Source organism: Cottoperca gobio, chromosome 18 (genome assembly GCF_900634415.1).
Source record: "Cottoperca gobio chromosome 18, fCotGob3.1, whole genome shotgun sequence".
Classification (NCBI taxonomy): Eukaryota; Metazoa; Chordata; class Actinopteri; order Perciformes; family Bovichtidae; genus Cottoperca; species Cottoperca gobio.
The window spans coordinates 11,213,847-11,236,143 of record NC_041372.1 but is presented as its reverse complement, the minus strand read 5'-3'; the positions used below and the strand labels follow the sequence as shown (position 1 = coordinate 11,236,143).

At 41.9% G+C, this 22,297-nt stretch overlaps 4 protein-coding genes across 6 annotated transcripts in view; 3 read left to right on the top strand and 1 right to left on the bottom strand.

Annotated features, from left to right (window-relative positions):
• The first annotated feature begins 480 nt into the window (after positions 1-480).
• cldn15a (claudin 15a) lies at positions 481-5,746 on the top strand. The gene is made up of 5 exons (XM_029454988.1): positions 481-3,367; positions 3,548-3,712; positions 3,888-3,969; positions 4,047-4,154; positions 5,191-5,746. Exons 1-5 carry the CDS (start codon positions 3,151-3,153, stop codon positions 5,285-5,287), a joined length of 669 nt encoding a protein of 222 aa, XP_029310848.1. The 5' UTR covers positions 481-3,150; the 3' UTR covers positions 5,288-5,746.
• An 889-nt stretch (positions 5,747-6,635) lies between these two features.
• Positions 6,636-12,661, top strand: dnajc3b (DnaJ (Hsp40) homolog, subfamily C, member 3b). Its single transcript, XM_029454796.1, has 12 exons — positions 6,636-7,090; positions 8,321-8,431; positions 8,668-8,792; positions 8,923-8,997; positions 9,113-9,256; positions 9,493-9,674; positions 9,779-9,898; positions 10,225-10,330; positions 10,452-10,572; positions 10,698-10,836; positions 10,928-11,076; positions 11,158-12,661. The coding sequence occupies exons 1-12, from the start codon at positions 7,006-7,008 to the stop codon at positions 11,292-11,294; spliced, it is 1,494 nt and encodes a 497-aa protein (XP_029310656.1). The 5' UTR covers positions 6,636-7,005; the 3' UTR covers positions 11,295-12,661.
• A 208-nt stretch (positions 12,662-12,869) lies between these two features.
• On the bottom strand, positions 12,870-14,359 carry naa38 (N-alpha-acetyltransferase 38, NatC auxiliary subunit). Of its 3 annotated transcripts, none has more exons than XM_029454797.1 (3): positions 14,217-14,359; positions 13,598-13,772; positions 12,870-13,395 (listed from the first exon to the last, which is right to left on the bottom strand). In XM_029454797.1, the coding sequence occupies exons 1-3, from the start codon at positions 14,253-14,255 to the stop codon at positions 13,271-13,273; spliced, it is 339 nt and encodes a 112-aa protein (XP_029310657.1). In that variant the 5' UTR covers positions 14,256-14,359; the 3' UTR covers positions 12,870-13,270. The 3 variants fall into 3 exon arrangements, with proteins under 3 accessions (XP_029310657.1, XP_029310658.1, XP_029310659.1); XM_029454798.1 differs by having other exon boundaries at positions 13,598-13,769; positions 14,217-14,345; XM_029454799.1 differs by having other exon boundaries at positions 13,598-13,766; positions 14,217-14,318.
• A 4,246-nt stretch (positions 14,360-18,605) lies between these two features.
• chd3 (chromodomain helicase DNA binding protein 3) overlaps positions 18,606-22,297 on the top strand; it is a 28,007-nt gene continuing 24,315 nt past the window's right edge. Inside the window, 4 exon segments of the mRNA XM_029454800.1 lie at positions 18,606-19,081; positions 21,571-21,698; positions 21,793-21,981; positions 22,064-22,188. Of these exon segments, the coding sequence (XP_029310660.1) occupies positions 18,919-19,081; positions 21,571-21,698; positions 21,793-21,981; positions 22,064-22,188 (605 nt within the window). The 5' untranslated portion in view covers positions 18,606-18,918.

The window sequence follows — 22,297 nt, the reverse complement described above, 5'->3', positions numbered from 1 at the left end:
CATATTTGACCAGATCTTTATATGTTCTGGGTGTAAAAAGTAAAGAAACTAGTTCCTATTTTTGTTAAATAAATGAAGGGAGTACAAGGAGCTGGTCATGTAATAGCATTTGGCACAATGTACTTATAGTAGCTTGATATGTCACTTATTTTTTATTGATGTGCCATAACTTCTTTTTATTACATTTTATTATTATTTATATTCTAATAGAGACATTATTGAAGAGGAAGAAATGCAAAAGTGTATCATCTGCGTACAAAAGGATTACGAAAGAACAGGGATTTTCTATTTATGTCGACCTGCATCTGATCAATTTATCTAAATCATGTTCTGAAGAATCTTTTGTTGACAGAGCAAAGTCCAAATATCTTATCCCTGTCATTTATTGACTCTATTAAATTTACAATGAGGTTTTGGTGGACACTGTAAAGACAGAAAAGAAAAAGAGTGCATTATGATCGTTATCTGGCGCTAAGATTGGCCCGTACATGTTTGAACAAATAAACGTGCCTGTCCTTGTTCCCTCGCTGTCGATCATCCTCACATTTTGACCCCCGGATAGATTCGAGTCTGGAACCGTTTTTACGACAGGAAGGCTTTCGGAGGTTATCAGCCTTGTAGGGTGTTATCAGCCTCGTGTGGTGTTACTTATTAACCCATCTGACGGGACCGAAACTCCCCAGGGACAGATCAGTGAAAACAATAATCTTCTCCTGTGTGAAAGAGATGATCGAGTGAGTAAACGGAAAGAGAAAAGTGTTGGGAGAGGTCCCCACATTTAAAGAAATCTAAAATCCAAATCAGAGGAGCAAAACACCCAGCTGGAGTTGTCGCCATGTGCGTCAATGATTCATCAAAGCCGGTGTAATTCAGATCCGCTTCAGCGGGTTCCAGTTTCGAGGGCCAATGTTCATTGAGTACCTGCTGGTTTAAAGACACGGCTGAGAGATATTAATGTGTAATCATCGTAAAGAAAGGGAATACGTCTGGGAACATGGTGTGTTGGTTAAACTACACCCTGTTTGTATGTCATCACACGGTAATTTGAAGTTACTGTATAATCCAGTGGAACAGCGCTTTATTGTCTTGTCTCTTTATATTACCGTAGGCGGTGACGGAGACAGTAAAACTATAATTTTGTAATCATTTTTATGTGCAGTTAATGTACAATATATGTTCCCGGCTTAGTTTTTTTATTTCTTTCCATGTTTCTTTTATTTTATGTGCAGAGAACTCACAATGTGTCGTTTAGGGAGCACCAATCGTGGCAACAGGCAACATTTTGTGACCTTTTTTTTTTAAAAGCACAGAAAAGATCAATGAAGCTTTTGTCCTTTTTATCAGTCGCTCCACTACTTTGATCCGGATTAAAAATCTCCCTGGCGTCATTGGATGGACCGGAACAAAATGTTGTCATTCGTGGTTCTCAGAGGATGAACCCTAATAAGTTTGGTGATCCCCCGACTTTTCCTCCAGTGCCACCGTAATGTTGTCTATTGGATGGATTGCCATGAAATGAAGTACACATTAATTGTTCAGTGCCTATAAAGCATATTTCTGACAACCTTTAGCCCTATATGTTGAAAACGATCCACTATATGGTCGTATACATGATGATTTACGTAGCAGGTAATGTGTGTGTAAGCATCTGCTGAACACACACATTCCACAGAGTTTTAATGTAGGCCTGGACCACAGGAGTGAATCCTCGCTGCCACGCGGTGAGTAAATCCTAGAAAGCACACAAAAAGAAATTATGGGCTTCTGTCTAGGTACCACTTTTTAAAAAAAATCACATAAACTTTGTTATCACAGACGAGGCCGGTGTGCCATTTGCATCCCATAAACAGCTCGGCCATTAAATGAGACATTTATGGCGCGGCAGGATCCTGTTTTTATTTCATTTAGACGAGCTCAGTCAAAGAGTTCAGATATAGATTTGAATAAAAGTGAGACTTCCATCCCGTAGATACTCTCACAGTGTCCACCATGTTAGTAAATGTGTTATTCCTCAAATGGATTCATTTACAAGATGGACTTTGGGGGTTTAACAAATAGTTAATCAATATAAACAAAGAATTACTTTATTCAAACATCTTTTGGTAATATCAGAGTAAGCACAAAGACATTTGGACAAGAGGTGAATGAATTGACGCGTCTCCAGAGTCAGAAACTTTCCTTTGCAAGAAGCAGCTCGAGTCAGCTTTATGGTTGGTGTGCGTCTATTTCTGGAGCCTTATTCTTGACCTTTATACAAAGCAGTTTACAAATATCCCCACCTCCACACACACACACACACACATCAGGGCTTTGTTTGAAATGCAGGCTACGATTTATCTTAATATTATCAGTGTGGCGAGCGCTATCTGAGCAAACGCTGAACCAGCGGCTATCAGGAGGATAATTAATGAAGACACACAAACACAGAAACTTCAGATCTTTGTCAATTAGCCTTTAGCCGAGACTTCGGGCCTCAAGTTGCACCAATTACCTGTTGATACCTTTCCAATATCTTGCAAAATCTCGGGTGTGGCTCTCAGTCATTTTGACCTTGTGTCATGTGGCCTTGAGATTTCCAAACCAAAACAATAAAACTGAGAAGATGCAATTGGCTTCTTGGCTGCGTTTGAAAAGTACTGTTTTAAAATGCCGCTGCAGTGTGACACTTGGGGTATAAAGATAACATTTTTGCGTGAAAGATCCAGCACAAAAAGCCCGTTTAAAACTCCTCATACATCGGTTAAAAAAAAAAACGTGTTGGAAAAATGCCTAATAAACATGAACAGTGCCGTGTCATTAAGAGAGACTGATGACCATTGGACCCTGAGAGTGAGCCGATAAACACCTGTTCAGTTTCAGGGGTGTAAGATACGAGAGAAAGAAGATAGAGTGTGTGTGTGTGTGTGTGTGTTAATGTTAGAGGGGAGGGGGGAGGAGAGAAAGCCAGTCATATAAATCATTATACATATCTGTGGAGCTGGACACATCTCCCAGTGGCAGACGCACCACTGGCACACTCTCACACACTCATTGACTTTCTATCAAACCAGAATCAGATGTTTTTATAACAGGTTGTTGTTGTTTTTTTACTGATTTTGAAAACTGAGATCTGGATATACTTTTGTTTGACTGCTGGGCCGACGAGGGGGCATGGATCCAATCGTGGAAGTCGTGGCTTTGGTGCTGGGGTTCATTGGTTGGGTGATGGTCGGGGTCACCCTGCCTAACCGGTACTGGAGGATCTCCACCGTCGACGGGAACGTCATCACCACGTCCACCATCTATGAAAACTTGTGGATGTCATGCGCGACGGATTCAACCGGGGTCCATAACTGCAGAGAGTTCCCTTCACTGCTCGCTTTGAGTGGTATGTTGACAAAGAAATATCGTCTAATTGCAATAAATACATTTAAAGTTGAAAGAAGAAGAAGTTAAAAGTAGTTGGACACCTTGAACTTTTGCTCTTTTGAACTTGAAATGTTCTTTTCTCATACAAACTGTCCAAAACCTCTTGACCTTTTTTGACTTATTCCCTCTCTGTGTTCAGGATACATCCAAGCGTCCCGTGCCTTGATGATCACATCCATAGTGTTGGGCACCTTTGGACTGCTGTTGGCCCTGATAGGAGTGCAGTGTTCGAAGGCTGGAGGGGAGAACTATGTTCTGAAAGGGAGGATCGCCGGCACAGCGGGAGTCCTTTTCATACTTCAAGGTAAACCAGTGACATTGAGCGCTAAACGAATGTTTGTTCAGACCAGTCTGACTTCCTAATATACGACTCAATAATAAATGATGTTTTATTGCACATCAAAATCAATCCATAAATGTCCATCCAGCAAGACTTTGGACCTCTGTGTAACTAGAATATTAATCTTTATTATCAACAGGTGTGTGCACAATGATCGCCGTGTCCTGGTACGCCTTCAACATCACTCAGGAATTCTATGACCTCTTCAATCCCGGGACAAAGTAAGGTGGTGGTGGTGGTGGTGGGGAGGGATGATTGCACGTGGGCTGACTGACTGACACTCTGCTGTGCGTCGCAGGTATGAAATGGGAGAAGCGCTTTACATCGGCTGGTGCTCTGCCGTGCTCGCCATCGCTGGAGGAAGCTGTCTCACCTGCTCCTGCAAGATGGGCACAGAGGAAAAATAGTGAGTTCACTTCTAACGGCTCTCCGCCTGCTGAAAATGTTCCTCCAGACACTATGTCAAAGCTTCAAAGTCACTTTTTAAATGTTAATAAATAAATAGATGTATTAAATAAAATAATTAATACATTTGTAGCTAGAATAATCAATATCTAAACAGATCGTTGACTTTGAAAATCAACGTGCAAAAATTTAATTCATAAATAACACATCATTAAATTGATTTGTCCAAACTGTGTATTTATTATTTATTATATTTATTTATGCACGTTGATTTTCAAAGTCAACGATCTATTTAGATGAAGGAAATTAAATTAATTATTATTTTATTTGTATTTTGGCTCACCAACTATTTAGACATTTATAATGTACATACACACATATTGAACACATGTGATGCAATTCATGAAATTCGTGGCACTCTGGCGCCTTGTTGTGGCAAAACTTTATTAATTCCCCTGTGGGAGAAAGCCCTGAAGGTCTCCTGTGTGCATTATGGGATGTAGAAGGAGCTCATTATCTCCTGATGTATCGGTCGGGCCTGCTCGTCTCAGTACCTTTGTGTCTGACATATGGAAAGTTTTATTTGGTCTCTGATTTAATGACCATTAAGTTTCGTTGTGCAAGATGAATGAGGTCGTAACAAAGTGCACCCAAGCGGGAAGTGGACTATAAATCAAAAGGAGTGGTAATTGATGAGTCATGATCAAATGACTCAGATTACCTTCATCAAATGTTCTGAATAGTTGTTCTCAGAGGCACATGAAACAAATAGGCCGGAGTGAGAATGGAAACTTGTTTATAGTGAGAAAAGCCTGAGAGGTTTGGCGCCCCTAGTGGCAGGAAAGAACAATACACTGCTTCAAGTACACAGTTCTGAGACAACTGGTAGAAGTGGAAAACATTTTGACATGTCACACATAGGGAAAGCACAAGTATTAATAATAAAATGAATGGCTGAATTCCACTAAGCTGCAGTTTCAGGGTTCATGCTATCGTGTTAGTGACTGATGTTTTTGTTTAACCTTCTTGTTTTGCAGCCCGTTGCCTCATCAAACTAGGGGAACTGTATATTCTGGACCGGCACAGACCAGGAGCGTGGCCGCTAGCACTTACGGACGAAATGCTTACGTTTGAGGATATAAAAACAATAACAAAGAAAAGTCCTGGGGTAAACCTTTTCATCGATACACCTCACATCGTCCTGATGTTCAGTTTTAACACTTCAGATGGAGCTTCTTTCGTCCATGGCTATGTTGAAAAGATAAAGGTCCATCATGAAATAACATAGCACCACTGAACTGTATATAATCATAAATTACATTTCAATTGTATTCTGTAAAATTATATTATTGAATCGCATTGAAGTTGTAGCTACTGTACGCTTTCAATGATTCTATTTATGTTTCCATGATGATGTAAGCACAAATACTTTTACATACAGTCACTTATAATCCAATCATTTGATGATCTGCATGCACACGTCTAGACATTTGTAAAGGGGAAGGTCAAAACTTTAATAATCCAGATATTTGTGTGTGTTGTACAGTTTTATAGATAGTACCTGTGAAAGAGGGTAGAAGTTATCTTTATATTGTTTTCTTGTTGTTTTTTTACGATTGCTCACAATAAAATGTGTTATGCTAAACATTTACGTTTTACTAGGTTTTCCTGTAGTCAATAAAGTTATGATTGCACAAACTTTTCTTTCTTTCACAAACAATAGCAAAGTTTATAATTATATATATATATATAATTTTTTTTTAAAGAAACCATAACTCAAATTATGGGGAATTACAAATCAGAGATCTTTTAATTTGTCTCAAATGTTATATTTCCTTCAAATAACAGTGTAAAATTGCGAAAACAAATTCTGTATTTATAAAATATAAATTATACTGTGTTCTTTTTAATTATTAAGATATACTGTGTAAATATATGATAACATGGCACATCATTATAAGCTACTAGGTCATAATGACATTTTTACTGTCATAGGTCATGTCCTTCTGAGAATTTGGGCAATATCATGACATATTGTACAATTCAGTAAAGATAATTATTAAAGTACTGTTACCTACTGAGGTACAATTTTCAGGTATTTCCATTTTATGCTACTTTATAGGTCTACTCCACTACATTTTGACAGCTTAGTTACATTTTATCTCACAATTATTAACTAGTAATGACCACAACTTAAATGTATAAAGTGTTTTTCAATATAAAGTAACATGTGAGAGTCTTATTGTGTAATTTAAGTTAACTTTCGATGTCTTGTTCTCCCTGACCCACTGTTATTGACACTAAACCGACGCTTGGTTACAGCACACGCCGCCTGTCTTGGCCCATGCAGGGCAATGGGAGTACCGTCAGGGTTAAAATAGTCTGTCCAATCAGAGCAGCCCACGTTTCCAGACGAACACGGAAGTGCGGCGCGTGGACCAACCACGGACAAGAAAGGGAGGGGACGACGATACAAGAGGCAGAAATGTTCCGTGTACAAAGTGTACAGGCTGTCAGCTGTTCAGCTTCTCCATCATCATGTTACGTGGATATGTTTTAGGTTCAACTAAAGTCCATTGAGTCCCTGTCAAGTTGGGGAACCGCTGTTAAAGCGTTAACATTTTTAGGGGGAACCTTTCAGCTGCGTGCCTTATTTCTACACGGATTACTGTCACACCGGGACCGTAAATACACCGTCGTAGCTGTTCCTGCGGTCTGGCAGAGGGGAAAGATGGAGATTTAATTAAACAATTATTACCGTTTCAATGAAACAAACAGGTATTTTCCCTCCACGTGAAAACAGAGGCGTGAATTTAGCTGGTTCCGGTGTGAAGAAGTGAATCTATCCGGTGATGGAGTCGTGTCGGCGGACTGGACTCAGCGGGGTCCTGTGCTCCTTGTCGCTGCTGTGTGTCATCCTGGACATCCAGCTGGACGGTAAGGCTGACTTCACAGTCACTAGCAATGTATTAAAAGCCTTAATAAACAGAAGTACAGACGTTTGTGCACGTCACGAGCTTCTTTGTAGCCGTTAAAGTGTCCCAAACTGTCACTAAATGTTAGCTTACCTACTGTAGGTACCGCCCCTACGTCCAAGACCTGCTCAGAATAACAGTGATTGCTTAACTATTACTCGATATGAACATTACTTAAACTGTAAAAGCTAAATGTTACAGGTTTACAAAGTGTTAAAGAGTATCTGAGGCGTCGCCAGGAACTAACCGGCTCTGCTTGGGATCCTCTTTCCTGTCAGCACACCTCCAAAGATCCCTCTTAAAAACATATTATTACAATGTGTGTGTCCTGAATTCACTTTTACCTGTGAAGTCACTTCTTAATATTCAAAGGTATTCTCTTATCTTTTATTTGATTAATTATTTTACATTGTTCTTTTATTTTTTTTTATCATATGTATACATTTTAGACTTAAAATAGTTGTTGTATTGTTTGACTATCAATTAAATGTTGTAATTTAAAGCACTTTGTTTTGAAAAGTGCTATATAAATAAAATTATTATGTGTAAAGGAAAAATATATATAAGTCTACCTGTTACACACTAAATACAATACCCAAAGTTATTAAAAGTTTCAATAATATAAAATAAGGAGAGCAGGAAAATATTTGCCATTTTTCTTCTTAAATTACTTCAAAATGTAGAATTTCTTTTCAATTGAAACATCATTCTACCAAAATCTAAATCCATGTTATATTGTGATTTAGGACATAATAAAAAATAAATGTTTTTGACAAACTGTGTGCTAATCTAGCAAGTTAAATACTGCACAAATCTAGATAATGCATCACACTGATCCTAAAATGATATACAAGTTCAATATTGACTTAAAGCACCGCTCCTCTCCCGTTCGTGTGATGATTCAGGTGTGGCAGGTTGGATACTTTAAACAAAGTATGCTTTGAATACTTGTCAAGCTGGTCTGAAATCTAATCTACGCTTCTGATTTGCTTGAAAATATTTAGATTTAGTCACTGACAAATGAGCTGTTAGTAGGAATATAAATCACTGTAATGTATGTAATCCGATGCTTTCTTTTATGTGTGTTCTCACCACAGTTTTGTCGTTCTTATGATGGGTGGGGGTCCCGCTGGTAAAACTTTGCCTCAGTGATATATTTCTAGCGAGGCTCAAGCGCTGTCTTATGTTACAGGTGTCTTAGGGGCGACGCATGTCGAGATCGAGCACCACTTGGAGATGGGCCGCAAACTTTTGGCTGCTGGTCAGCTGGCTGAAGCCTTGTCCCACTACCACTCTGCTGTGGGTAAGGTTACACACACACACACACACACACACGCACACACACACACACACACACACACACACACACACACACACACACACACACACACACACACACACACACGTTTATACTGGCTGACATTTTCAGTCTGCCTCTGCTCCAGTAATGCCTGTCCTCTTCCATACTACACTACACTACAGACAAGAAAGGTTTGTTTTTGTACTTTTAACAACATTTGTGTAATTGGCATTTTACAGAGGGAGACTCTAAGAACTACCTGACCTACTACAAGCGAGCTGCAGTGTTCCTGGCTATGGGAAAATCCAAATCTGCCCTGCCAGACCTCACCAAAGCCATCCAGCTCAAACCTGACTTCCTGGCTGTAAGTTCGCCTGATCACAACCAGAGAAGCATGTGTATTGTGCGCTTATCATATTTCTTTCTGTCTCTTTTGCTCCTCCTACGTGCCCTCCTCTTGTCTTACCATCTCTTTTATGTTCCTGTGTTTTCAGGCCAGGTTACAAAGAGGGAACATTCTGTTAAAGCAGGGCAGCACACAGGAGGCGAGGGAGGACTTTGAAGCAGTGGTGAGTTTAAGTCCTAAATCCCCGCCTCTATCCTTTTTGTGTTGTACCTGAAGCCACAGTTTGTCAGAATCATGCATGTGGTTAAAGATGGAATTTACCTTCTTTTCTTGTGTAGCTGCAGCGCTCCCCAGACCACGAAGAAGCTCAGGACCAGCTGATGAAAGCAAACGAGCTGGAGGAGCTGCAGGAGGAGGCCCATGCTGCGTACCACCAAGGGGACTACAGCTCCACCATCTCCGTCCTGGAGAGAGTCATTGAGGTGTGTGTGCATGCATTTCGTCTGTTTATTATCTCATGTTGCTAGTTGGATTATTTACCATGTCAAATATCTGCATCAAATTTCCCCCGTATCTCTTGTAAAGTGTCAAAATATTTTTAGCGGACACATCTGGCGCTCCATTGCGTGGACACAAATGATTTAATTCTCCTCATGGATTAAGTCTGATCATTATTGCTGTTTTGAGCTGAATTAGTTTGCACACCGTCTTTCTTCAGATCTCTCACTGGGATCCTGAGTCGCGGGAGCTTCGTGCGGAGTGTTACATCCGAATGGGGGATCCACAGAAAGCCATCCTGGATCTGACGCCGACCACGAGGCTGCGCAACGACAACCGCGCTGCCTTCCTGAAGCTCAGCATGCTGCACTACAGCCTCGGGGATCACCACGAGTCACTCAAGTGAGCTTTGTCGACGGAACAAACACATTTAGTCGGCAGAGTCGTGCAAAAATGAAGCATTCGTTTTACCATGTCGTCTGTCTCGCTCCTCTGCTTCTGTGCAGTCACATCCGGGAGTGTCTGAAGCTGGACCAGGATGACAAAGAGTGTTTCAGCCACTACAAGCAGGTGAAAAGGCTGAGCAAGCAGCTGGACTCTGCAGAAGAGCTAATTCAGCAGGACAGGTCAGTACTTGCGTAGGATTGGTGCACCTTCCCTCTTAGAACATCTAACATGTGTTTGCAGGATGTGCGATTCAAATATATATGTCTGTGTGAAACAGAAAATGTCAGATAAAAGTATCAGATGCATGTGCAGCCTCAACGAAGGGATCAGCTCTGGTGGTAAGTCACAGATGGGACCCCTGCTCTATTTACATCTCGTCGGGGATAACAAAAAGTCGGGGAGTAATGCAGCGATCATGCAAAGTAGTATTTAGAAAGCAGGCAACAATGTGAAGCTGACCTAATTAATTAAACTTAACAGAATTGTCTCTTTTATCCACAATTAGGTACCAGGAAGCAATTAATAAGTATCAATCCGTGATGAAGTCGGAGCCCAATATCCCATACTACACCAACCTGGCCAAAGAGAAGATCTGCTTCTGCCTCGTCAAGGTGAGAGAAAACTCTTGTCTGTACATTTAAAAGCTCCAGTTCTGTGATAAAGGATGCAGACGATGCGACATTCGGTCAGTTTTACTCATCTCTCTCTCTCTCTGTCTCTGGCCAATTGTAGATTAACTTTGCTCTGGATGCCATAGACGTGTGTTCAGAGGCTCACCAGAGAGACCCCCGCAACGCCAACGTCCTCCGAGACCGCGCCGAAGCTTACATCCTCAACCAGGAGTACGAGAAAGGTAACGGGACCAAAGGAACGCTCTTGTGTCTAGTTTAGCATAATAATATTTTATTGTCTTATGAAAAGTAAATCTGCTCTGATAAAAGAAGGTGACAAACACGCTTTTAATACGTTTGTTTTCAGCGGTGGAGGACTACCTCGAGGCGAAAGAGTTTGACAGCGAAGGCGAGCGCATCGACCTCAAAGAAGGGCTGGATCGAGCGCAGAAACTGCTCAAAATCTCTCGTAAGAGGGACTACTACAAGATCCTCGGTGTCGGCAGGTAACCAGCACATCCAGTCTCTTATTACTTCCTAGGTCATATCGAGCAGATCGCTCCAATTAACTCTCACAAACTTTGTTTTTCCTCCAAGGACGGCAAACAAGCAGGAGGTCATCAAGGCGTACAGGAAGCTGGCGCTGCAGTGGCACCCCGACAACTTCCAGTTAGAAACGGAGAAGAAAGAAGCGGAAAAGAAGTTTATCGACATCGCGTCGGCTAAAGAAGTCCTCACCGACCCAGGTCTGTGACTGTTCTAGCACGGTGTATATCATCCTGTTCCTCTGCTTCCGTTGTCCTAAACGTGTTCCCATCTTCTCCCAGAAATGAGGCAGAAGTTCGACGCAGGCGAGGATCCCCTGGACCCGGAGAACCAGCAAGGCGGAGGACAGGGCTGGCCTCATCCCTTCAACCCTTTTGAGTCCGGCGGCAGCTTCCACTTCAAGTTCCACCACAACTAGAGAGAGGAGGACTTGACGGACACGAGGGGACGGCGGGGGGGAGTTGGAGACATTTTGGGAAGAACGGTGGCGGTGTCTTCCTCAGAACGCCGAGTTTCGTCGGTTACTTGAACCAATTGATTTTTAATGCAGCGGAGGCTCGAGCTGTACAGTGACACCTGGACTTACCCACTAACGGAGGATCTCACCGGCTGCTGTCGGAACGTCGACACTCGAGGCCCTTAGGAATGGAAAGGCCGTAAAGCAGTGGATGTGGGACATTTGGGTTGTCTGCTTTTTTCTTATTCACTACTTACTTTGTGCCATTCTCTGAACCCAACGCAGTAGCCGCTTGGACATTACATAGGGGGACTGTCAGTGTGTTGATTTCCGCTCGCAGTGTTCTATAAAGGACTTACATGTTAACTGATCTCAGTCACCATGTCAGATCTTCTCTGTACTAGAGAACCAAGATTTTTTTATACATCGGGAGGCATTTTGTTGAGCTTTTACATTAATGGTGAGTAGGGGAGACTTGAGCACTATTAAAGGAAACGTGTGGGTGTTAAAAAGTTTTGAAATCCTATGGATCTTAAATCAATGCAGAGCCGTGATTTTTATTTTAAATTATCTTTTGCGTTTTCACCAGCTATCTAATTGGAATGTGTGAATTGTGTATTTGGGTGGAAATATTGTATCTTCAAGCTTGCATATTAACATGTTCAACTCAATATCCTGGACAAAGGTGTAGCAATTCATGACGAAGTCAAGTAGTATTCTGCTCGTTCCTTTTCCACTCGTTTCAAAGCACGTCTTTGAAAACTTGCACTTTTACCCTTTTTTTTAGTTTGAAAAACTACTCCACATCTTTTCCTCTCCTGAAAAGTTACTGCAGGCCGTTCAATGCCTCTTTTATAAAATCTGAGAGCTACATTTATTAAAAAAAAAGAGTCTTCCAGCAAAAATGCACATTTTAAATGTTAGTTGGAGTTAGTGTGTCATTCATAATCGGTATATTTAGAGGATGCGGCTGAGACACAATTTGAAAACTTAATTACGTTGCAGATAAAGATCAAAGTGCAACTTTGTAAATGAGGCGCCGGCGTTCCTGCCAGGGAAGACGGTTGAAACAAACATTCTTTTGAAGATTTGACTTAGTTATTTTGTCAATAATAGCTTAAAGATACAGCGACTGCAACGGCTTTTAACCCTGTGTACTCGCTCGACTGAACCAAATGTGACCGGCTCTTTGTATTTAAATCGACTGAAGTGGGACAGTTTCTGTTCTGGGTTTTCTTTTTAGGGGTTTTCTGCTGTTAGTGGCATCAATTTTACTGTTGCCAAACTGAATCAGCTGACTCAAGCGTATTAAAAATATTGAAAAGAAATCTAGTTTTTGTCCTAATTTCATGATGCACACAGAGCGCGACAGAACAGCGCCCCCTGCAGCTACAAGCTGGTTAGTGGTTTGTCTTTATCAACACATTTGGTAATAAGCAGCCCCAATGCAAATATGTAATAAATGACATTGATGCAGTTTTGGCCATGAAAGAATCTACTGAACTCATTTATCTTTTTGAATCAATTGAGTCTGTATGATTCATGATCTTTTTTTATGAATGAAGACAGTTTTTAGTTTTTGCTATTACATATCGTCACATTTCCAATAAAATGAACTTTCTATCCATTTCTGTTGATGATAATTAAACACAAAGTCTTTAAATACAGCAATGTATTCTTCAAAACATAATGAAACCAACACGGTAACTATACACAAACACTTTGTCCACACACATCCAGGTAGCTGCTGTTTACCCACACAGGCTGTGTTGTGCCGTCACTGCAAGCATAGAGGGAAGAGCTGAATCCAGAGTTCTGTGTCTGTATCTGTTAAAGGGATAAAATCCTCCAACGAAGATGTCGTCGACCCTCCTTTGAGCTCAGCTGGCTCACCTAGAGACAGTCACGCTGTGCACTGAGTGTCATCAGAGGCTTCATCAACGGTTTGCTCCAAATCGTTGCGTGTCTTCCAGACTGTCCGCCTCCACCTCGATGGATACCACGTGGTGACCGGGGATCATGGCCAGGCCCAGGACGCGGGGTTCACCCTGGGAGAATATGTCTGAGGACAAATAGGGATTTTAAATGTTTTTAAATGCACATGGTTCATTATCAAAAGGTGTTTCTTAATGCGAATCTCTTTCAGATCTCCATATTTTAAAGAGACAATTGTGGGAAATAATGTAATGGAACCCAAATGTTCCATGACTGTCAGGGTGATAACACACCTGGGATTATAATTGTGTTCTTCAGTCTTCACCTACCTGTGGATTTGAGGAACTCCTGAGCTGATCCGAGGATCACGTTGCAGTCTCGGTCTGTGCAGAGGAAGAGCCCCACCAGAGTCCGTCCGTCTGTCATGCGGATCCTCATGTTTTTGTTAAGGAGCCCCTCTAGTTTCTGCCGGGCCTGGGACGACGGGGACACTTCAGACTGCTCCTGCGTGTGAGCAGAAAGGTAAGAGACAAACTAACCCTGAATTTAATTTAAGAACAATCAGTCAATGCATTGATTAGTTAGCTGATAAACAAACATGCATGTGATTATTCTTTAATCTAGTAAAACATACTGGAGCTTTACTAATAAATGCATTTAGGAAACGGCATGCATATTTTGCCAATATAGATCGACATTATAGATGATAAAGTTAGCGTTATGTATCCAAATGTAATCTGGTCAATATAGGCTAACGTGACCGTTACATAGTTTAAACAGGTGACAGTTATACCAGCTAATTCGTTAGCCACCGGCTAACGTTAGCTACAATTGAAGCCTTGATAATGATTGAATATGTTTCAAGAAACCCGTTTTCTCTCAGTTATGACACTCCAAACGTGGACAATCACGTCAAATACTAAACAAAATAAAGAGAAAAACACATACATGAGTCGAAGGACCATTTTCCTCAATCATTGTTGCCATAACCCCTTCTTCTTTACATTTGCTTACGGATCAATTTGACTGACGGACCAGTTAAACCGGAAACTGTATATCCGGTGTTATTTTTAAAGGGGACGACACCACCAAGTGATGGAGCATAATATAATTAAACATTAAGGTTTAACATGAACATTTAGGCAACAAACAAACTACAACAATACATTTCCACAGCTGACCTTTAGCATAAATTAGCCGATTTTGTGTGTATTTAAATTAACGTTTTTAAAAGATACTCTGGAATTACAGAGTGAGTGTAATATGTTAAAGTAAGACTGTGTAATGTTTTAAGGATAATGTATGGGGTTCTATTTATGCCAAAATTACAGTCACATGCTTGCTTTTATATTCAACTTTAAACTGTACTTCTGACGTCTTGTTGCACTCCTTGTGGTTTAAATGTACTTTCAAGTTTCTATGACTTGTTTTTAGTCTTTTTAGCTAACTACATGTTTTATTAATATTAATTAATTAAAGAAAGAGTGAGTGTGACCTATTCTCTGCTCAGGATGACATTTCTCCATTATATATTTACATAGAAAATAGTTTTTGTTGCTGCTATATTAATGTTCTGAATGCTGTATATGGAAGCTTTAACAAAGATAGCCTTCTGGTTGTTGAATTGCACGGAAAGTGCAATAAAGGACATTCATAACACAGTCAAGCGACAGGGAGAACGTCACATCAGATGACATGCAAAACAAAACAGTCAAACCCCAGGGAGTGCAACACGACGACAGAAGTTGACACAGACAAAGGTTTTGTCAGGTGAGAAATCGATCTAGACAATCGAATATTAAAAATAGCTTTGTCACAACTGAATTACAGCTTAAAGTTGAATAGACAGACAAATGTTTTGTCATATGTAAAGTCAACATAGACAGTGTGACATCATTTTGGCCCGAATGGAACACCACATTGAATTTCCCTTCATCATCCCGGAGCCTTTTAATCAGCATACTTCTTGTTTTACTGACATTTTAATGCAGAAACTAAAGTGTTGAGCAATCACACAGACCATATATGCTATCATTCCAGGGCAATAAAAGTAAAGATAAGACGAGTTAAAACCAAACAAGATATGATAATAAGACTCGCACTGAATTGGCAAAAGGCGTTGGAGAGCCCGTGGAGGGAGGACTGCTTTAGATATTAATCAACACCTTGACAGCACAATGTCACAGCTGGAGGTGAGTAGCATATGCTGGACTACATCCTTTTTTTCTTGTTGTTGACTCACTAAGAAGGCAGTAGTTTAAAAACTTTAAGATGAAGCTACGTCTACCTGTGACCCCTTGTCACAGGTACATGTCTGCTTTTAATTACCAGCTCAACCAAAGTGAGTTACGGTCAAATCTTTATAATACGTTTTTAATTTGTTTCGTTTCCTGTTAATCATTTCACGACCTTTTATCTTAAAACTTATGTTTTCATCTGTTCAACTGCTTGAGGGATTTTCTTCAGATTTTGGGACAAACGCTTGAACTCAAGGATGAATTTATTGATTATTGGGGGGGGGTCAGAGGTCAGTAAATGCCTTGAGTGATGTTCCTCACATTTGGCACACACGTCCACATGGACTCAAGGATGAACTGAAATGTGGTAGTCGAAGGTCAAGGTCACTGTGACCTCATGAAACACATTCTTTTGCCATAACACAATAATGAATATGCTAATTATGACAATTTCACACATACGTCTCTGTCATCTCAGCCTCTTAGGACCGACTGACCCGTGTGTAACTGCTGTTCACATGGAACTCTTCTCCACCTGTACAGTTTAGTGATGCAATATGAGCGGATATGAGGGTTGAGACTTCGCAAGAACCAGAAGAAAAGACGCTAAAGCAAATTAAACACTGATGAAACTTCAAAGGGCAGAAGAAGCCATAATTGGAACTTATTAACTTGCTCATGCAAGACTACACACAAAGAGAATATGTCATACTTTGACTTAAAACACTTTGTTGGGACATGTAAAGCTAACGTTCTCTCACTAGCCCCCGCTACATGAGCATTATCTGCTCCCCGGGTCGCCTCGGTTCACAGCTCAGCTCTGAATGGAGCACGGGAGCCAGTGTCTTCCTCTGTGTGTCACACTGCATAAAATCTGGGTTAGCTACAGTGCAGCTCCCAGGGGAGGCGCTTTTTCTCCTCATCCTCGACATGTCTCCCTGCCAAACGGACACAGGGGGTGTTGGAGGGGAGGGGAGGTGAGAGGAAAGAGGGCGGGGGAGCCACAGCACAGTAGTGCAGTGTGTCAGGGCCTGCAGCGTATGAGAGAGTCCTGGGTAGTTTCACCCTCTTTTTTTTTTTCAGGGCTACAAATACCTCACACTCGTATGGATGCTGGAGGTGAGGGTATATAAACTACACCCATAAAATCCACAGAAGAACACACACATATCTGATGACAGCTCAGTGAATCTTCCTGGGGGGGAGCTCCAGTCACACACTCGGATATACACACCTCCTCCCCTTCGTGTGTCTTGCATTGCGCCGTGTCTCACTTGGCAGATGTAGCTGTTGGATCAGACTCTTAACAAATTCCTCTCTTGTCGTTTTGTGGGCGCGGGGATGTCGAGCCGGAGCGGTACAGGCACCTGTTGCAGCGGAGAGAGGAGCGTGCACAGCAGACGAGGCGTAATTAAAATGCTTGTTTACATGATATCCAGTTATTGGTGTTAAAAGCCACAGCCGGCAGAGCACACAGAAAAACAACACGAATAGGATGCTTCACAAAGTTGTGGCTGCTGTTTGTTGCAATAGCATTTTAATTGCATAAATATCTTAAAGGTTAAGACACATAACAATCGGAGGCTCGTTAAGGGTTGATGACCAGCTGTGTCCAATTAACTGATTGATGCATATAAAATGTAGTTTAGGCCTGCACATGTACATATTACAGTAAAACATGCTTTCATTTAGTAGCGTAGGATTCTAAACTTTGTTAGGGAATGAAAAATACTTTATGTAATATGAGTAAATTCTGTAAATGTGTGAATTTAAATCAAACATTTGGAGAATTAACTTGCCGGAGGAGACACCTTTTTTACATTTTCACAGCACAGGTGTTACTAATATCATTAACGAGTGTCCCATAACAATCTGACGGTGAGCCAGCGTGCACAACGCCATGACCCTGAAACTGAAGCAGCTTTAATGAAATTGACCCATCAGTTATTAATTGTATTATTTATACCCTACTGTGACATGTCAAAACGCCTATTCCACAATATAAATGATAGAAACCTTAAACCAAGGTTCCCTCAAGGTTTTTCCTGAGGTTTCAACCACATCTTCTTCTGTGCTTTCAAAAGCTGCTGTATGCAACCCAACGCTCCACAAACGCCTCATAAGTAGACGTTTGCTTAAGACATTTTTTATCCAAGGTTAAGAATAAACTGTGAAAATGTCCAAAGATGCTGATGTAATTATGCGATTCATTTGATTTAAGGCCTCTTCCTACTTATACATGAGCCTTTGCTGCATTGAGGGAATGAATTCAGTCATTTTTTAAGAGACTAATTGCAATTAAATTAGTTGAATGCGATGGAAATCAACGACATGCGTTGTTTTACATATATTTTCCTTTTTTAAATATTTTATCTGCCACACTTTCTCCTGTCTGACCCTGATTTAGTTGTGAGGTTTGAATGTAAAAGGCGAATCAAAATGTCTTTTGTCAAAACAAAAGTGCCCTAAGCAGCCACTGAGGGCTGACTGGGGTTGAGGGATTCCCATGGCCTTACTGCCATCCAGTCTACTCTGCTGCTTCTTACAGTAAGAGTTCACAAAATCTCTTGTTTGTTTCAAACCTCTGTACCAGAGATGGATTCTGTGCTTCGAGCTGTTTAATATGATGGGTTATAAAGGGGGGGGGTGGGGAGGGGGGTATAGTTTGCATATTGTGAACTGTTTCCATCCCCACCACAAGTAGTTAATTTTTAAGCAATACAATCTGATGTAAGTCTGGGCATGGCTGCGGCAGATTTTCCCAACCCCCCTCTCTCAATCCCTCCCCAGCATTTACACACACACACACACACACACACACTGCTGCTCCAAAATAATTTTTATACAACGGTGGGGGCTCCGGAGAATATAAGGTGGCCATATTTGATAGATTTGTGTCGGGCTCTGCAATGCAGAAAGAGAGAGTTGTTGCGTGTGATCTTGCAAGTGACAGTGACACAAGTCTGTCGGATTCGTGACTGATCCGGACTTCTTGGAGGGAGAGGGAGAAAAGAGGAAGGGGGGGCAGACAGAAAAGAAACAAACAAGTAACAATGTAACTTACATGCAGTCACACACCCCTTTCTCTTGTAACAATGTGTACGTTTTTAAGGAGGGAGGGGGCGCGCAGAGGGAGAAAGAGAGAGGAAGAGAGATAGAGAAAGGAGGAGGGGGGTGCGTTCTGAAATAATATAGTCAGCCATTTTTTATGTAAGGGGATTTTTTCTTATTGGGGGGGTTGTTAAAAAATAAATATAAGAGGGCGGCCATCTTTGTTGCTCTGCCTGGTGTAAAATATTTCAAAACGCCCCCCACTTTTTTCTGTGCCGATTTGAATATTAAATAAATATCACACATTCGGGGCAAGAATACGCTTTTTTGAATACAAGGACGGATCCAATGACAGGAATATAATGTCCTCTCCTCTCCGGTCCTGTGAGGAAGACGAGGGCATGGTGGTTAATTCTGAGGGAGGAGATTTTGATGAAGAAGACGACGACGGAGACCTAGACGAGAACGCAAGCGACATAAACTCGCCGGCGGCGCCTCGGGAAACTGCAACACCAGCCGCGCCAGGTACAGTAAAGAAAAACTGCTGGACAAGTCGGGAGCGCGCACACCAAATAAAAACACACTTACTAGCAGTGAAATGTTGGGAGAAAGGGGGCATGTTAGAAGGAGCATCGGATCCCGCAGTTTGTGCCCCATATCAGTGCTTCTCCAGGTCCAGTACGGTACAGTAGAGAACCAGCGAGCTCGGGCGCGCGCATACAAAATAGAAACATACTTACTAGTCCAGATTTCCTTTTCTCCCAAAAAAAAAAATAGACACATGTTTCACCACCTTTAAACCGCTATACACCCGCAGTCTGTGCAGCTATATGTTGTTATAGGTGCCATATTTGCTACAAGAGAGGCTGGGGGGGGGGTGGGGGGTGGGTGAGGGAGGCGAGAGCGCGCTTTGAAAACAGAAAACTCCTCTTCAGTTTACAACAAAATGCAAAAGATGTATGTGTTGTTTGTGTTTTGTTTATATGCTCATGTTCTCCCACTACGCATCCTCTTCACCCTCCTGCACATCCCAACAAAGTTTAAACTAAACTTGCCCACCGCTGCTTTTTCGTCGCAAGCTCACTTCTACAACATCAAAAAGTTGATGCTTGTGTGTCCCTTAAATCCACATTTTTTTTGACAGCTCCTAGACATGCATGGAAATGTAAATGAGCAAGGTAATAATAAGGTCGCCCTGAAGGGTTAAAAGCTCATGGCGAAACAAGGCTGGCAAAAACATGGACTCCCCTTGGCCGGAGGCTATATATATTTGATACCCATCTCTGCAAGGAGAGGATGCGTTTTGCTGTGCAGACATGAAACCGTGGTGCCAGACAAACTTGCCCCCCCCCCCCTACCCCTATTGTCACTATGACAGGTCAAAATATCTGCTGCGTGCTGCTCACTTCCAGGACACAGAGGTGTGACTGTAGCTGGTAGCTTAGCATACATGCCCACTAATTAGCTAAATAACATGTTAATTAAACGTATTTATAGCCAACAGAACAGGGTTGTTGTTGTTTTTGCTTCTCTCATGCATCAATTTTGGATTGAATGCATGACATTCTGGAAGTTTCCGTGACAGTGAAGCTTGCACCGGGTTGCAGTGAAAGTAAAGGGTGCAGAAAGTAGCGGTTGGTTAACCACACTGCAACAGTAGAAGTCAAAAATAGCAATGCTGCAGCCGTAAAGGTCGCAGTTTGTTCATTAAACCTATAATAACTAGTGATATTGTGCGTTGATTATATGCAGATGTGACATATAAACTTAAAAGTGCAGATGTCAGAAGGGAGAAATATGAGTTCACTGTAAATAAAGAGGACGCAAGTGTAATTTCCTCTGTGAATATACAGGAGTCATCCATTGCTTTGTCTTTAGTCTTAATTAGCTCGACTCCAGACCCGCCGTCATGGCCGTGCCAGACAGATGAATTAGTGTCGAGCTTCCCGTCGAGGACCTTAACCCCATCACGACCTCTAGCAGCGGTCACGGCGGTGGTCGGGGTCCCCGTGTGGGAATTACAAAGCGGGAAATAAGTCGTTCCAGTTCACCGCACCGTCCCGCTGGCGGCCTCTGAATCACCGAGCCCCGCGTGCGTGCTGCCGCCGCCCCCGGCGCGTCTTCGGCGGCTGCGCGCGGCACGGATACGCGGGAAGCGGGGTTGGTTTTTGTACGGGGTGGGTGTGAGGAGGAGGAGGTGGTGGTGGTGAGGGGGCTGTTGCTGCTGCTGCTGCTGCTGCTGCTGGTGGTTCACTAACAAAGGCAGGCAGACAATAAAACCCTACAAAATGTATCCTATGAAAGGCTGGTTGCACAGCTGAGACCACAGCCCATATTTTGGTTATGCTTCAATGCTTTGCTGCATTTTGTCTTTTTGAAGCTGAGGCCGTTACTATTTCTCTGTCATTCTCTTGTTCTACTCCAAGCCAAGCCAAGCCAAGTCAGGTCAGGTTGCGGGTTAAATTGCGTTCCCTGTGGCTGTGATATTGCACAGGCACCATGGGGAATAGCTGCCCTGATATTTTCTCACCACAGATACAGTCATGTACTTTAGATGCACTGTGACTGAGAGTCTTCTATTATATAAGACAGGGGGGGGGGGGGGGAAGATCAAACTATTTGTATTTCTACTATTTTCACCTCTTAAATCTAATACATGTACACATATAATAACACTAGATTATGTTTTTACACATCAGGATTTATGGATGCTTTTCAGCTTTGTTTACGAAGGGGGTCACACTTTTGCATCGCCAATAAACCGATTATCCCCATGCCACCAACACCAGCTGTCAAATCTACTTACAGCCCTCTGACAAACTGTATCTAATTTAGCATGTGTCACAATTAAGACGGGGTCAGAGGTTGCGGAAGACACCGAGGCTATCACGCAGCTTTTGTTGTGTGTAATTATGTTCAGTAGGGATTAGCTAAATGTTGGGAAGCGTTTGAGAAGATTATTGCTCATCTGATTCTAATAGCTGTCTCTCTTTCACGCTTTCTTTAACCTCTAGACGAAGAGGCGGCGATATCACACAGAGAGGTCCCGTGCAAGAAGAAAGGGCGGCCGAAGAAAAAGAAGGACACAAAGAAGAAAGACAAAGAGGGGAAACCTGTCAAAGTAAAAAAACGCAAGAAGATTGTAAGTTTGTCTTTTCTTTTCTTTGTACTCTGCTTGACTACGTTACATCTTTTAATTATTTTTCCTGCATCTTCTTTTCTCGTCTCCTCTTCAGGACAGTGATGTAGAGAGAGACTCCGAGAGAGAAAGAGACTACGGCGAGAACTCGGACAGCGTAGCCAGCGACTATGGATCTGGAGAGAAGAAGAAGAAGAAGAAACATAAAGAAAGGAAGGAGAAGAAAATCAAGAAGAAGAAAAAAGTCGATGGGGATCGAGACAGCAGTCAGGAGGAAACAACAAAGGTAAATCAAAAATAATCTCTAAAGTAATCTTTATAAGAAAATCCATTATCTTTCTGTTCTGATCGTGGTTTCTTCTCGGCAGCCGATAGAGCAGAAGACCTCGGGCCAGCTGGCGAAGGAGTGGAGTCTGGAGGATGTTGATCATACCTTCACAGAGGAGGACTACAGGGAACTCACCAACTACAAAGCCTTCAGCCAGTTCATGAGGTACAGTAGCCCTCTCTTGTTTTCTCGTGGTGTTGGCTCGGACGGTAAAATCGAGACATGCAAACATCCCATACATACATTGATTTCTTTTTCCATTTCCTGCAAGTGT